Source organism: Vespa velutina, chromosome 21 (genome assembly GCF_912470025.1).
Source record: "Vespa velutina chromosome 21, iVesVel2.1, whole genome shotgun sequence".
NCBI classification, from domain to species: domain Eukaryota; kingdom Metazoa; phylum Arthropoda; class Insecta; order Hymenoptera; family Vespidae; genus Vespa; species Vespa velutina.
In genome coordinates, this window is record NC_062208.1 from 569,614 (window position 1) to 585,412 (window position 15,799).

The 15,799-nt window shown below is 27.8% G+C and overlaps 1 protein-coding gene across 4 annotated transcripts in view; it reads right to left on the reverse strand.

Moving 5' to 3' along the window:
- The window catches only part of LOC124956340, a 154,449-nt gene that overhangs the window by 55,053 nt on the left and 83,597 nt on the right, over positions 1-15,799 (reverse strand). For all 4 annotated transcript variants that reach the window (XM_047512033.1, XM_047512034.1, XM_047512036.1 and 1 more), the window contains one exon: positions 13,235-13,523. In XM_047512033.1, the coding sequence (XP_047367989.1) occupies positions 13,235-13,523 (289 nt within the window). The remainder of the gene's footprint in view (positions 1-13,234; positions 13,524-15,799) is intronic.

Genomic DNA, 15,799 nt, shown 5'->3' on the forward strand with positions numbered 1-15,799 from the left:
GCGTGAAACAAGATAACGAAAAGAAGAAAGGATAAATAACGGCCGCTTCTGAGTTGTGCGACTCTGATCGTGCATTTACAAGCATTCCTAAACGAGGCCGTTATCGTCATTTGGTGAGCCAAAAGGACCGGATGTTTCCGGTACCGCCGATACTAAGACTCCAGACTTTTTGAGATAAGGTATTGAAGTTCGGCATAGTTCGGTAAGTGCCTTTAGATAAGAAAAAAAGAAAGAAAGAAAAAAAGAAAGACAGAGAGAGAGAGAGAGAGAAAGGACAGAATTGGAAGCCACGTACGAAAGACGACGACGACGACAAGGGCGTTAAAGGTACCTTCGAAACACGCGACAACCTGTCTCCACTGAAAATCTACCAGAGTTGTAATCTTAATTACCCAGAAATAACGCTGGGAATGTTGTAGCTCAGTGGTGTGTTTTCGATAGTTTTAGATTTCTTTTTCTCTCTTTCTCTCTCTCTCTCTCCCTCTCTCTCTCTCTCTCCTTCTTTCTTTTTGATTATCACACTTAAAGTTATCTCTATTTTTCTACATTATTTCCATTGGATATACTTAAAGGTTGAAAGAAATCTTGTTAAGTGCGCTCTTCTCCCGTTCAAATTGAGACCTACGTTTTGTCGTTGTGACGGTTAAACGCTTAACCATCGTTCGCCTTCCCATATTATGGACGAACCATTCCTCTCGTTTGCTTTTTTTTTTTTTCTTACCTCGTTTCTTTTCCAATTTTTTTTTCTCTCTCTCTCTCTCTCTCTTTCTTTCTTTTTCATTTTTTTTCTTCGACTCAAAACTCGTCGATAGGAAAGCGAGAATAAAAATGCGCCTTAAACGGTCCTCTTTCTCTTTCTTTCTCTTTTTTTTTTCTTTTTTTTTTTTTTTTTTTTTTCTCGCCCCTCCTCTTTTCGTCGACGAGATAAACACGAGAGAAAACAAATCGTAACGTAAAAGATCATAAGTTCATCGACGAATCCGAATGTTTATTTTATGTTAATCTCAATTAAATGTTTGCCTCTCAAACAATTATACCTTCGAATGAAGGTATCATTTTAAAAGGATGATGAAATAAGAAATATACGAATAAGATTCACGATCTAAAATCGAGAGTTTATTTCAAAATGATCAAATTGTCACTTCTGTATTATATAACAAACGACATACAACTTTCTTTTCCTTTTGTAAATAATTGAAAAAATATTTTTATATCATTATATAAAAATTTTTTGTTTTTTAAATAAATAAGAAAAAAAAATATATATAAATATACATTGTATTATCAAATGATTTTTAATTATCTAATTTTTTAATAATCAATACAAAATCAAAATTCAAAAATGTTATTTTATTTCGAAGTAGTGTAAAATTTGCTATTACTTTTGTGAAGTAATAATATTTTCATACCTATCTAGATTGTTTAAATAATGTTTAAATTATTCCTTAAAATTAATTCATTATTTAAAATTTGAAATATATTACTTTTATTATTTAAATTCGCAATATACTAATATATAAATAATAATATTTTCTATTGAACTAGTGAATAATTTCAAAAATTTTTTGATGTTTGGCAAAGATTTGAGATTTCAATTTTTTCTTTGTTTTTTTCTTTTTCTTTTTATAATAATTCTTAATTAAACTTTTCTAAAGATTATAAAAATTTCCCTTGCGTGGTTGCCATTATTGATCTACTCTATAGAGAATATTAAATCTTACGATTAGAAATTTACTTTTATATCGTACGTAATAAAACGTTACATCTTTGACAAATATGTTAACATATGTTAACATAAGTCGTACGTTATACTCGTTGAAAAATATAATATTTTGCGATATTATATCTTTAATATCATTAAGCCATTTAAAATGAATTATTTTTCTCATCGATAGGATAAATAAATCTATGTATCACAGAAGCTCGTTTCTTAGTCGTTAATCTATTCTGTAGAAAAGATTAGATTCTACGATTAAAAATTTACATTATTTTTATTATTTTATAATATTATATCTTTAATATCACATTGGTTAAAATTAATGATTTTTCTCATCGATAGGATAAATAAATATAATATCACAGAACCCGTTTCTCAATCGTTCAATGAACGTTTACGGAAATTTTCATCGTCGTTGAAAGTAATGATTACGAACGGACACCTGTATAATTACAGGTTAATCTCGTAGATCGTGAAACTAAAAGATAAATGAAGTGTCGCGAATTTAACGTTTTATCTAAGAGTTGGCGCGCACGTGCGTTAATGAAAATACACCGACTATAGAATATTGCTTAGGGTAGACTAATTGCCATCCGCTAGAAAGGCGTATATGTATGTAACTAACTAACGTACCGTATTAAGTTGTCCCATGTAACTACGCGTTACATCATCATCACCATCATCATTCCCCTCGGTGATTTATAAGCGTTCAGTGGTAAAGCAAACATCGAAATGTAATTTACGTTAGGTGCAATTTGCATTGGGTTTGCGCATGTGTGCCCTATCTTATTTGGCGAACAGCTGATAATTCTACAGACAGAATAATAATTAACATCTTATGGGGTACGCTTAACTACCAGTTTAACGCCCGATCTCTTTGGTATATTCGTTTGCTCGATTATTTTTTTCTTTTTTGTTTTTTTTTTTTTTTATTTTATCTTTCTTGCCTTTTCTGTTTTTCTTTTCTTTCTTTTTATTTATTTATTTATTTGTTTTTTAATGTTCTTCATATTCATATGTTCTTTTTTCAAATATGATTAAATAAAGAGTTCTTTATGAATATATTCTTTTTTTCTTCGACAAATCTTTACATTTCATTTATTTGAAGTTACAATTTTAGTCGACGAAGATAGAGAATTTGTTTATGTATTTATGTATTCATTCTATTTTCTTAAGTATCTGAATGATTTCACTCGAAATTTTAAATAGAAATTCTGTTACATATTCATGAAGATTCGAAAGAAATTTTATTTCGAATCAATTTAAAATCGTCGGTATTTTTAAAGATTAGAAAATTAATAAAAAAAGAAATTATACGTACGATGAAAAGAACTTAAATTTTGTAGGAACGTTTAAAATAGTATTAAACATAAACATAAATTTTTTTGATATTTTTTATTTAATCGATTTAAGATTTCTGGCGATGTTGAAAATGTCAAATTTTGAATTTCACGGAAGATGTGATATTTAATTTTTTTTTTTTTTTTTTTTTTTTCTTTAAAATTACATAATTCTTTTGTTAATAACTATATATATATATATATATTTTTTTTTCTTTTTAATTCATATTATTTTATAGTATTTTATATTATTTTCTATCAATTTCACAATTTAAATTGTTTAACGGATTGACTTGAAATTTATACAACATTTTAAATTTCATGACACAACTATCCACGAGAAATTCTGGATCGAATCGATTTCCGGTTTTAAAATACTCAGAATACTCAAAAATTAACAAATTAATTAAAAATTGCAAATACAACGATAAAAATATTTTCATAAAAACATTCAAACTAATGTCAGACGAGATCATCAATATTTTACACATCTTTTATTCAAGTAATTAAAGATGGTGGATGATTGAAAATTTCAATTTCTGCTTTTCAAAAACATAAGACCTCCATATTTTAATTTCATATCTAAATTTATATATAATAAATTTCTTTCTTATTCATTCAGTTTGAATGAATAAGACAATCATGACAATGAAAATCTAAAATATTAAAGTTATAGTGAATTATAATTTAAAATATATTATAAAAATAATATTTACGGGATGATCTTTTTATTATTGAACATACGTAAATATATTTAAGGGATAAATAGAAAAATGTTAATTAGGTATATTCTTAAAAAAAATTAATAATTAATTATTTATTTATTTATTTATTTATTTATTTATTTATTATTTTTTATTGTTTTTTCCTCAGGGTAGTCAGATATTTTCAAGGTAAAATCAGCGTAGTATGGCGCATTTATGCGGCCTTTCGAAACCATATTATTTTCGATACTTTTACGATATCATTGCGATACTTTTGCTTCATTCTAAAATTAAAGCATTAGTTACGTCCAAATCTCTATCTTTCAGTAACCTATTAAAATGATGTATACAAATTATTTCTATGCATATAGATTCATGCGAATTTGTGTAAACGCATCTGTGCATTTTATACACACACAAATGCATATCGATTTTACATTTTAAGAAAATCTGAACGAATTTATTTGAAATTTATAAAAATATTCAAATTATTCACGAATAATTCCATAATAATTTCAAAATGGCAGTAATTTCAAAGATAAAGAAAAGTTCATTGAAAAGCACAAAAACACGCAATAGAGTTATATAAATGATCAGCATTTATTTGTAAAGAGGATCTACGAAAGATCTCAATTCTATTTGACTTCTGGTTACAAAATATCAATAATTTCAAAAATTAAAGATATTACAGATAATATAGAGTAATGAATTATTGAGTGCCAATCAAGTTTTTCTTTTTTAAAGCTTCAATACATTATAAATTTAATCGATATCTAAAACAAAAAAAAAATTATTCGTAAAATTGGATAAACATTGATAAATCGTTTAATTATTGAGTCAATAGTATACAAGATATATGAAAATGCAAACTTTTTAAAGAAGTAGGAATACCTTCTGTATATATCTACTCTCTCCTCCTCATTTCTATACATCATTAATGCGCTCGAAAGTATACACTAAAAGATACTACTTGATATCGTACCACGAACATTGATATTCCTTGGTTTGTAATTGGTCGACAAAAAAAAGATTGGGCCATCCCTCATCGAATTGATCTTATACATAAAAAGTCGCACATATACGTCCAATGGAAAATAATACGAATTATGAGGAAATATTGAATGAAAAAAAGATATTATCTCATTAGCATGAACTACATCGATGGTATATATATATATCTTATCTGAAAAAATCGAGTTACTTGACCACACGGAAGTGTTGATCATCGATGAACTCGAAAATCTGAACATTAAAAACCAAAAAGAAAAAAAGGAAAAGAAAAGGAAGAAAAAGAAAAGAAAAGAAAATAATTTATACGAGAAAGAGAGAGAGAGAGAGAGAGAGAGAGAGATTCGAAAGATGCTTCTTACTCTCATTTATATTCGACCTTCTCGCATTACAAGTCACGTCGTCGTTCTCGTCGTCGGTCTCGTCGTGTTGAGGTGCGAGTAGGGTAAAAAGGAATGAGCTTGGAAGTTAAGAAGACGCGGATAAAAGAAAAAAAGAAAAAAGAAAAAAAAAAAGGAAAGAAAAGAGAGAAAAAAAGATTTTTAAAAAAGAAAATAATAAGAAGAAAGAAGAGTAAAAGAGAAGAGGAAGAAGCCCTCGTTACGTACCCTTGGTCCATGAGCATACGCAGAGAGACCGAGAGATAGCATCGACCCAATACGGACTTGTATGGCTCAAGAGAAAGAGATTCCGACTACCTGCAGGCTGTTCAGTTCCATGAAGGTAAGAACAGGTATATCTGAGGGTGTTTGATACGTTAGCGAATTATAAAACCGGGAAAGTCGAATCATGGAATGGATTGGAAACGAGAAATAGTCAAGGTCAACGACCATCCTCAACTACGTTCCATTCATTTTTATATGGATCATCCACGATCGCTACAAAACTATTCTCATGAATTTACGATAAACGTATGACCGTATGTGAAAAAGAAAGAGAAAAAGAGAGAGAGAGAGAGAGAGAGAGAGAGAGAGAGAGAGAGTAAATATTAATTTTGGATCAGCTACGATCATGACGTTAAACGAGAGAAATTCGATCTGTTGTGATCCGTTTAATGAATAGGTATAATACATGGAAAGATTTATTATAATATCTTATTTTTATCGCGTTTCTTTTCTTCTTCTTCTTCTTCTTTTTCTTCTTGTTTTTTCTTTTTTTCTTTTTTCTTTTCTTTTTTTTTTATACGTACTGAGCAAACATACGATCAGCCTCTACGTTTGTACTTTTTTTTTTTTTTTTCCGAAGGGAAGAATAAGGAAGAGAAAGAGAGAGAGAGAGAGAGAGAGAGAGAGAGAGAGAGAGAGAAAGAGAGAGGGAGGGTGGGAGGTAGAAAGGAGATTTAAAGAGAGACCACGCCATGTCGAGAAAGTCATAGGTGCGATCTCGTAATTATAACATCTCACAGGTTGCGAGAAGTAACGCGATGATTACCGAGTTGGCAATCTCCTTTAAGCTTTCTCATTCTCTTTTATTTTTCATTCTCTTTTTCTCTCTTTGGCACGTTGGTCTCGTTTGTCGTCCGAAAAAAAAAGGAGTGAAACTCTTTCTTTTTCTTCTTCTTCTTCTTCTTCTTCTTCTTCTTCTTCATCTTATTCGAGCAAACGTTTTAATTTTATCCATAAAAAAGGAGTGATGAAATTTTGAATTGAGAAAAATAGGAGAAAGAAAAATTAAACTTCGCTGAATAGATTTAACAAATTATTATAAAAATTTTTATTTGTATATATATATATATATATATATATATATATTAATGAATTATTATAACAGGAAATTATTAGTAAAAAGAATTAGTATCATTGAGAAAGGAAGAAGAAAATATGGAAGAAGAAAATATCCAATTCTCTATTTCTTTTTATAAAGGAAAAAGAGTTTTTCCCGTTCCTCGTTATTCTTCAAAGAAAAAATTTTAATTTCTTAATTTTATGAATGTTATATAAAAGGAGAATTTTGAAGAAGAAAAAGAAAAAAAAGATTGAGAAAGAAGAGAAAGAAAAAAAAGGAAAAAAGAAACTTCCGTAACCGTTAGTAAAAAAAAATTGATATCGTTGAAAAAGGAAGAAGAAGAAGAAAAAAAAAAGAAAAAAAGAAGAGGAAGTGGAAATAAAAGAGAAAGAAACTGAAGAAAAAAGATTTCTAATTTCCTCGTTTATCGTCGGAACAAAAAAATTGTTCTCCTTACTACATCTTCTTCTATTTTTTAAGCAATCATTTTAATTTCCCCATAAAAATCTTTTATAAATATGATCAAAATTTGAAAAAAAAAACCGATGGGTGGATAATTTGTAAGGAAAAAATTAGTATTGTTGAAAAACGAAGAAAAAGAAGAAGAAAAAGAAAAGAAAAAGAAGAGGAAATGAAAAGGAAAGAGACAGAAGATGAAAAAGTTTTTTCATTTTCCTTTTTCTGTTTGACACGTTGGCCTCGTTTGTCGTTGAAAGAAAAAAAAAAAAGAAAAAAAAAAAAAAAGAAAAAAGAATTCTTCCTTTTCTTTTCTTTTTTTCTTTCTCTTTCCTCTTCGAGCAAATATTATTTTAATTTTCCCCATAAGAATATTTAACAAAAGTGATCGAATTTTTTGAAAGGAACAAAAAATAGAAAGAAAAAAGAAGACGAAAGGAAACTTCGATGGATAGATGTATCGTTGGTTACAAAAAAAATTAGTATCGTTGTAAAAAAAAGAAAAAAAAAAGAAAAAAAAAAGAGGAGGAAGAAGAAAAAGAGGACAAGTAAAAGAAAGAGAAAGAGAAAGAGAAAAAATATGAAGAAGAAGAAGAAGAAGAAGAAGAAGAAGATGAGAAAGAGAAAGAGAAAGAAGTTCGACTTGATCGAAAGAGCGCCGAAGGGCGTCTCGCGAACACGAACTCGTTATTACTGGGTGAAACAGGAGGATGAGTGGCCTACCCTTTCGAACGTTACGAAAAAGAGAGTGGACGTGGTCGGAGGCGCCAAATTCCATAGAGAAAAAAAAGAAATGGCGAGGGCGAGTAGTCTTCCTTACACGGTAGTATACGCAGTCGAGTCGGGGCGCCATTTTGGTGGCGGTACAACAGAGGCGTAATAACCAAGGGAATTCATGGTAATGGCGATAATGCGTGCGGCCGATCTTCGTACGCATGAGAAAAGGTAAAAGAGGAGGGAGGTAAGAAGGGGGTGCGGCCCTGCAGCCACGTTACAGAAAGGCTGGACGTAGTTACACATATATACATATGTATGTATTATAGTATATTAAGTGAGCGAGAGAGAGAGAGAGAGAAAGAGAGAAAGTGAGAGAACTACATTTATGGTGTATAATGGAGTGGGGGGGAGGGCGGGGGTACCATCTTCGGTTTATCGAGTTTCTCTTTCGATCATGAAATTTTTTTTCTTTTTGTTTTTCATTTTCTTTTTTCGACTCCTTCTTACAAAGGGAAGTATTATTTCTCTAAAGGTTCGTATGCATCCAGAAGGATTATGTTGTTATAAGAAGATAAGTAATATAACGAATGTATTAATTAATAGATAAAGAATAACCAATGTAACATGTATGTAAGCTGAGATTGTTGTAGAAAGAATTGATATTTATTTTATTCTTATTATTTTGTTTACATAATATATCCATATATAGGATAATTTTGAGTGAGATGGCGCATTAGTGAGTGAAACAACGAGATCTCATATTTCTTAGATACAATCCGATTTTTGAATATTTTTAATATTTAGAACTGACTATTAAATTGACAAAATTCATAAATAATATCCTTTATTTGAAGAAAAAAAAAAAAGAAAAAATTAGGTAAGTTATTTGTAATATAAAAAATTAAATACTCCCAAAAATATTAAATCATAATGTACTAACAATTTATCATAAAATAATTATTCTTTACGAATACAATGTATTAATATAGTATTCATAAGTTATGCTTATAATCGTGGGATAGGATGTGTTTGTAATATCATTTAAAAAATAATAAATGAGTCGTCCCTCCCTAATTCCAAGGACAGATGGCTCAATTATTTTCGAGAATAGACGATTCGTCGTAAAATTATACATTATTACGTTCTTATAATGTAAACCCAGGTGTTCTCATGGACAGGATATATTTTTTATTCTTTACGTTAATCAATTTTATAACGGAGGTTTATAATTCATGCGCTTTCTTAAATGAAGGACAACAACCAGAGCAACGTATGTTTTCGTGTAATTAAAAAAATATGCACAAAAACAAAAAAAGAAATAACCTAAATCTGTCTCATCTGGTCGATTGAAAGAAATTAATATAAAGATTCCCATAACAGACACGCCAGACATAATACTAAATAAAATTAATTCGATATCCAAGTACGTCATTAGACGTGACTCGACGAATTAAAAAAACGTAGGAGATGTTTCAAACGGCTAAAGTAACACAAAACATTATTAAAAATTCGAAACAAATATAACCGTAAACGTCTTAATTACGAAAGATTTATCTTCGGATGATAATTTTTCAAATTTTGTACTGCATGTCAGAAGAAAATTTTGATAAAGAAAATAATACTGAATGCATTGGTTTTAGGGAAGCAATAAAGCTGTACATCGAAACAAAACGATCGGATAGTCGTAGTATGATACGCAATAAGTTGTTTTACGAAGGATGTTTAACGTTTTGTGAATTTACATATGTGACCTTTGTAGAGTAGTTTTATACGAGTAAAAGAAATAATAATTTTTCTTTCTGTTGTCTTCAAACAATTTTTTTTTCTTTTTACTTGGGTCATAATATTTGTAATTATAGAATAATCTCATCCAAGTGAATTTTCTTTTAGAAAAATTTCAGATTATTTTTTAGTTTTATATTGATATTATAATTTTTCATTTATCTACTATTACGAATATATATATATATATATATTTTTTTTTTTTGGATATCTTTGGATAATGATTAAATTGACAATGTAATGAAGCTTTTAAAAAAAATACATTATTTCCTCTTTAATTAATATATGTATATATTTCTTTTTTATTTTTTAATATAAATATTATTATTTTATATTAATGATAAATAGACGCTTATAAAAAATATTTTAATATTTATAAATATATATTTATAATTAATTCGATTCTAATTAGATTCTAATATTTATTGATATCCATACATTCTCAAAAATAATTCTGACATAGTTATGTCAATATTAATAAATGTCTAATGTTTACTAAGAATATATATTTTTAAATATTAATATTTTTATTAATTTTACGAATATATTTGTGTATATATATATATACACATAAAAGAATATAATATTAAAAAAAAAAGAAAACAATAGAACTCTCTTTGTTTTTAATGTAAAAATATATTCTTAATAAAATTTATTTATAAATAATCTAATCATACACACCTTTAGTTATCGAATATTCACGATTATTTTCAATATTTCAAATTTATATAAATAATTTGAAATTTTCTATCAAATTTTCAATTAAAAATGATAATTAGAATGTTACTTATTCAGATAGAAAAATATTGAAAAATTATTTTATTATTGACCCAAATAGAAACAATGGATATAACATATATGAAAATGAAAACTCTTCGAATTAATAGTTTGATTATTCTCCTCTCCCCTTCACAATCCTATACGTCATTACTACGCTCGAAAGTATACATTAAAAAATATTACTTGGTTTCGTGCCACGAACGTTGATATTTCTAGGTAGATACGTAGGTAGAATCATCGAAGCGAGACCAATTACATTTTGATTGGTCGAAAGAACTTTATCGGACCTAAAACATTTACTATGCTTACAGACGAGGGTCCTGTTTGAGTAGCTACATAAATTACACCATGACTTTTATATTATCTGAAAAAGATCGTTTCTTTTTATGGTTGTAATTTAATAAACTATTGTTGTAACTAATATAACAAAAAAAAAAACGTAATAACAAATACGAATGACTTCCGTAATGATTAGAATTTTGTAAACATGAGAGTAACGAATGTTTCCGTTAAACAGATAAGAGTTAGATCATTTATCTTCCGTCCGAATGGAACCTAAAATTAGGTTTCGAGTAGGTAAAACGTCTCATATAATTTTATCGTTTTAAATATCTTCGTTATTTTTTATGATACGGAAATATATATCAAGAAGAGATAATTGTTTTTTTCGAAGGGAAGAAAATATAACGATATGAGAATTTTTATTTTCTTTTGGAGATTATTTTTCTGTAGATATTAAAATCGTTGATGTTTTTTTTGTTTCACATATTATTGTACATATCATGTATATATCATAATATATGCATATATATGATAATGTATGTACATATATGTATGTTATATATATAATATATAATATATACATATTTATATATTAATTTTTCATGTATCTATTTTTGCAAATATATTTTTTTTTCTTTGTATATATTAAATTGATAATTGAAGTTTTAAAAAACAGCATTACTATAAATATATTTTTAATAAAATTTATAATATTTTTTGATTATAGTAAATAGAAGATTAATGAAAATATAATATTTATAAATACATTCTTAATATATTTTTTAATATTCTAATTGGATTATAATTTTTATGGATATAAATATATTCTTAAAAAAAATTTTAATATAATTATTAATATTAGTAAATATTTAATATTTACTAAGAATATATACATATTTATAAATATTAATATTGTCATTTATTGTAACAATATAATTTTGGTACTTAAATATATATATATATATATATATATATATATATATATATATATATAAGTTTATGAAGAATACAAGTTTTTAATTTTTATCCCGTAAATGTAGAATTAAAAAAAAAATTGTTTAAACAAGAATTATCTCATGTCAAGAGGTTAGTATTATGGTCTTTATATTTTTTATTTAGTGAAATCTTTCAAGATCATTATAAGATGAATTTTGCGTATTCAAATAGATAACTATTATTAAACAGTTCATTTATAAATTTAATTAGTAAATTATAATTTAATTAATCATTTATAAATTTAACATTTAATTTATTAAGTATAAAAATATAAATATTATAAAAATGTATAAATTATCAAAATAAAGATTTTTCAATCTCTTGATAAAGCTGCTGATCAATGATAATTTTTGAATTTCGAAATCATATAAAGATCAAAATCATAAAGATATTTTTTTAAATATTTCGGAAAATTGAAAATGATTAAGAATATATTTCAAACGATATTTATTGAATTTTCTACGTAGAATATATTACTATTCTAAAAAATGTAAGTTTTTATTTAAAAAAACAAAGTTGACCTTGAAATAATCTCGAAATTTTTCACTTAATAAAAAACAATAAACACTATAATATTTCTTCCTTGATATTTTCCTTGAAATTTGTTTCAAAAATACTGTATTTTCCAGATAAAACTTTGCAACGCTTTTTATTTCAATCGTTATGTCATTTTACTTTTATTATTATTTGTAATCATATTTATAATTTTATTATTATTTATAAAAAAAATCAAATAGAATTTTTATTTACGTCAGTTTGTACTCTTAATGTAACGAATTGTAAAAATTATTAAAAATTGTTTAAATTTTTTATAAGAAAGTGTCTTCTTTCTTATTTCTTCAAACGAGATGTTTAATTTTTTAGATGTATACAACTTTTTGATATTCATCAAACAATAAATAATAAATAATAAACATGCTCCTTAATAAACTCGTATAATAAATACGATAAAATACAATTTGTAATTTATTGTTATTTATATATTCTCCTTTTTTAAATAAAAAAAAAAAGAATACAAGTGACGATAAATCACATATTCACGATTAATATTTAATATAATTCAATTTTATTCGATTACTGAAAATTATTGCAATTGAATATTATCAAAGATAATAATACATTTTTGATTAGGTTAGTAAGACTTAGGAGATATCTCTTTCCTCCCTCTCTCTCTCTCTCTCTCTCTCTCTCTCTCTCTTTCACTCTTCAACTCTCTAAAAGTCACAAAATTTCTTACAAAAAAAGAAACAAAAAAAATGTGCGTAGCACACAGAAAAATTGATCTTCATTATCACTTATTTATATTATCCCAGAAATTGATTCGATATCTTTAGTTAGTTCTTGTGATAACATTTCAATTTTTTTTTCTTTTTTCTTTATCGATTCATCCTATACACATCGACGATTGTTACAATTTTTTTTTGTCGGAATCAAAGAAAAAAAAAAAAAGAAAAAAAGAACGAAATAAAACAAAAAGCAGAAAAGAAAAAAGATGAGAAATAATAACAACAACAACAATAATAATAATAATAATAATAATAATAATAATAATAATAATAATAATAATAATAATAATAATAATATGGGTTGGGAATTAAGTGATTGCGGATTTTGTCGTTTCCTTCTTATTTGAAATCGGCAATCACTTAGTTGCCAATCCAATAATAATAATAATAAAATAAACAAAAAATAAATGAAAAATTAAAAAAGAAATGGTAAACCCTCACCAAGAGTTCCGTCTAAGGAGAATGAATGCCTGTCGTTTCTCCACGCCCAGGAGCACAGATCACAGGTGGTAAGTCCATCGGTGGCGATACCCTCCTCTGGAAGATAAGGTGGCCTTGGTGGTGGCGGCACAAAACTCCCTATGACGGCCCATAACGAGTCTACGTCGTTGCCGACGCCAGTGTAATAGAGCAATTCCTCTTCCGCAACGCCGGCGAACCAATCCATGTCATTCACGCTAGGACTAACCGTATTTGTACTAGTAGTTGTTGTACTGGCGGCAGTTGTAACCTGGAAATGGAAAAAAAGCAAAAAAAAAAAAATTTTTTTTTTTTTTTTTTTGTTACGCGTAAGATATAAAAGAAAGAAAAGATAAGGGAAGATAAGATAAAGAAAACAAAAGGAAAAGAAAATAGATGAAGAAGAAGAAAAAAGAGGAGGACAAATAATTTTGTCGTAATAATATAATACATTGATAATTTCTTTGAAATATTCGATGATATTATTATTTTATGATAATTCAATTAAATTTTCATTTTTAAAAAGTGAAAACAAATTCGTTGTATTGATATGTTATTAGAAAGAAATGCTTCTTTTTTTATTTTTGACTTTAAATATATTAGGAAATGAATATGATATAAATAAATTAATTAATATGAAACTTGTTATGTTATATTTATAGTATATATTGTTTAGATTATTATACATATATTATTATTATTATTTTGTATATTTATATATATAATATATATACATATATTATATATTATATATATTATTATATTATATTTTATTGTGTTATTATAGTATATCATAATGATATACTAATAACGATAACTATTAGGTGGACGATCGGATAGTAATTTCGCTTTTTTAAATTAAATTCAAACGAATAAATTTTTAATAAGTTTTTAGTTTTAATCACAATCAAATATCGATATGCGCAGAAACGACATTACTTTCCGGTCCACCTAATACTTTTTTTAGCTGTTAATAATGCATTTATATAAGTTGTTTTAAACGAAAAAAAAAAAGAACTAAAAAAGGAACAATTTTCCGAATCCACTTTAATCAATAATAACACCGAAATAAATGATACGATTTTGTAATATTACTTTATCATCGGGTGCAATTGAAAACGATTTCGATTTCTTTCCCAAATCGATTAATCGAAATTTAACGTTACGTTATTACTTTCTATTATTATTTTTTCTAAAAAAAAAAAAAAAAAAAAAAAAAAAAAAAAAAGAAGGAAAGAACATTAACAGACAAAAGTTCTTCTTGGTATCGTAAAAAAAAAAAAAAAAAAAAAAAAAAAAAAAAAAAAAAAAAAAAGAAAAAAATAAAGAAAAAAAGAAAGAAAAAAGAACAAGAAAATAATTTCTTTTAAAGGAACAACAAGTTAACACGGAAGGAAGTTTCATTGTATAGATAGATCGAAAAGTCACTCTGTTTATTCTCATCGTCATTCCCCCTACCCTCCCCACCTCACCCCAACCCGCTCCTACTCCTACTCCGTTCTCATCTTCCTTCTACGTGGTTTTTCCCTTGGCATAGAAGGTGGTCGCAAGGGTAACATCTCTCAGGTACGTGAGGGCCTTCTTATAACACCCTCTTTATACATCGATTCGCTCATGGTGGCTTTTGTAGACGGCGTTCAGGATTATAGATGGGACTGGAGCGTGAGTTGACGGGGCTCTCTCTACATGGCCCTTACCACGGCTCACAATGGTACGCATTGATCGGCTTAATTACCGTGATATCGGCGTAATTAAAGCTCCGTTGTGCCGAGACCTTTACCTCGAAGGCGTCCAAGAAATCCGTGACTGGACTCCTGGCGTCAGAATTCTCTCCCTTTTCTCTCTTTCTCTCTCTCTCTCTCTCTCTCTCTCTCTTTCTTCCTTTCTTTCTTTAATTTCATTTTTTTCTTCTTTTTTTTCTCTTCCCCTACCCTTACCTTACCTTAGGTCCCCTCTCTGTCACTTCCTCGCGTTCCTCGGCAACACGCTTTGTTAATAAGCCATTATCCTGACTGTGACGTTACCTTCGACGAATCACCGTGTGTTCCACGCTTCAGGCACTTCCAATCCGGCTTTTTATTCTTCTCTTTCTCTCTCTCTCTCCCTCTCTCTCTCTCTCTTTCTCTATCTATCTATCTATCTATCTGTCTCTCTTCCTCTCGTTTCTCTTTTAAAAATACGCGCGTCCTTCTAACCGATCGGTCCTGCCTGTCCAACGGGAGAAACTTTAATGCTCGTGGAAGGGAGGAAGCGCTGTTCTTTGAACGTAAGCTACGAAATCTTCTTCTTCTCCTTGTTCAATGGTGCTCTCGCTTTCGATCGATTTTCGAAGGTGTACCTCTCTATTGTATATAAGAAAAAAGAGAGAGAGAGAGAGAGAGGGAGAAAAAGAAAGCTTTTACCCTTCGCGAATTTTTAGGGTGTGGTCGCTAAGAGATTTCTTTTTTATTCCTTTTTCTTTCCCTTCTTTTTTTTTCTGTATTTCTTTTTTCTCCACTTTTTTTCTCTCTTTCACTTCTTCAAAGCTCTCTTGACAGACGTTTCCTT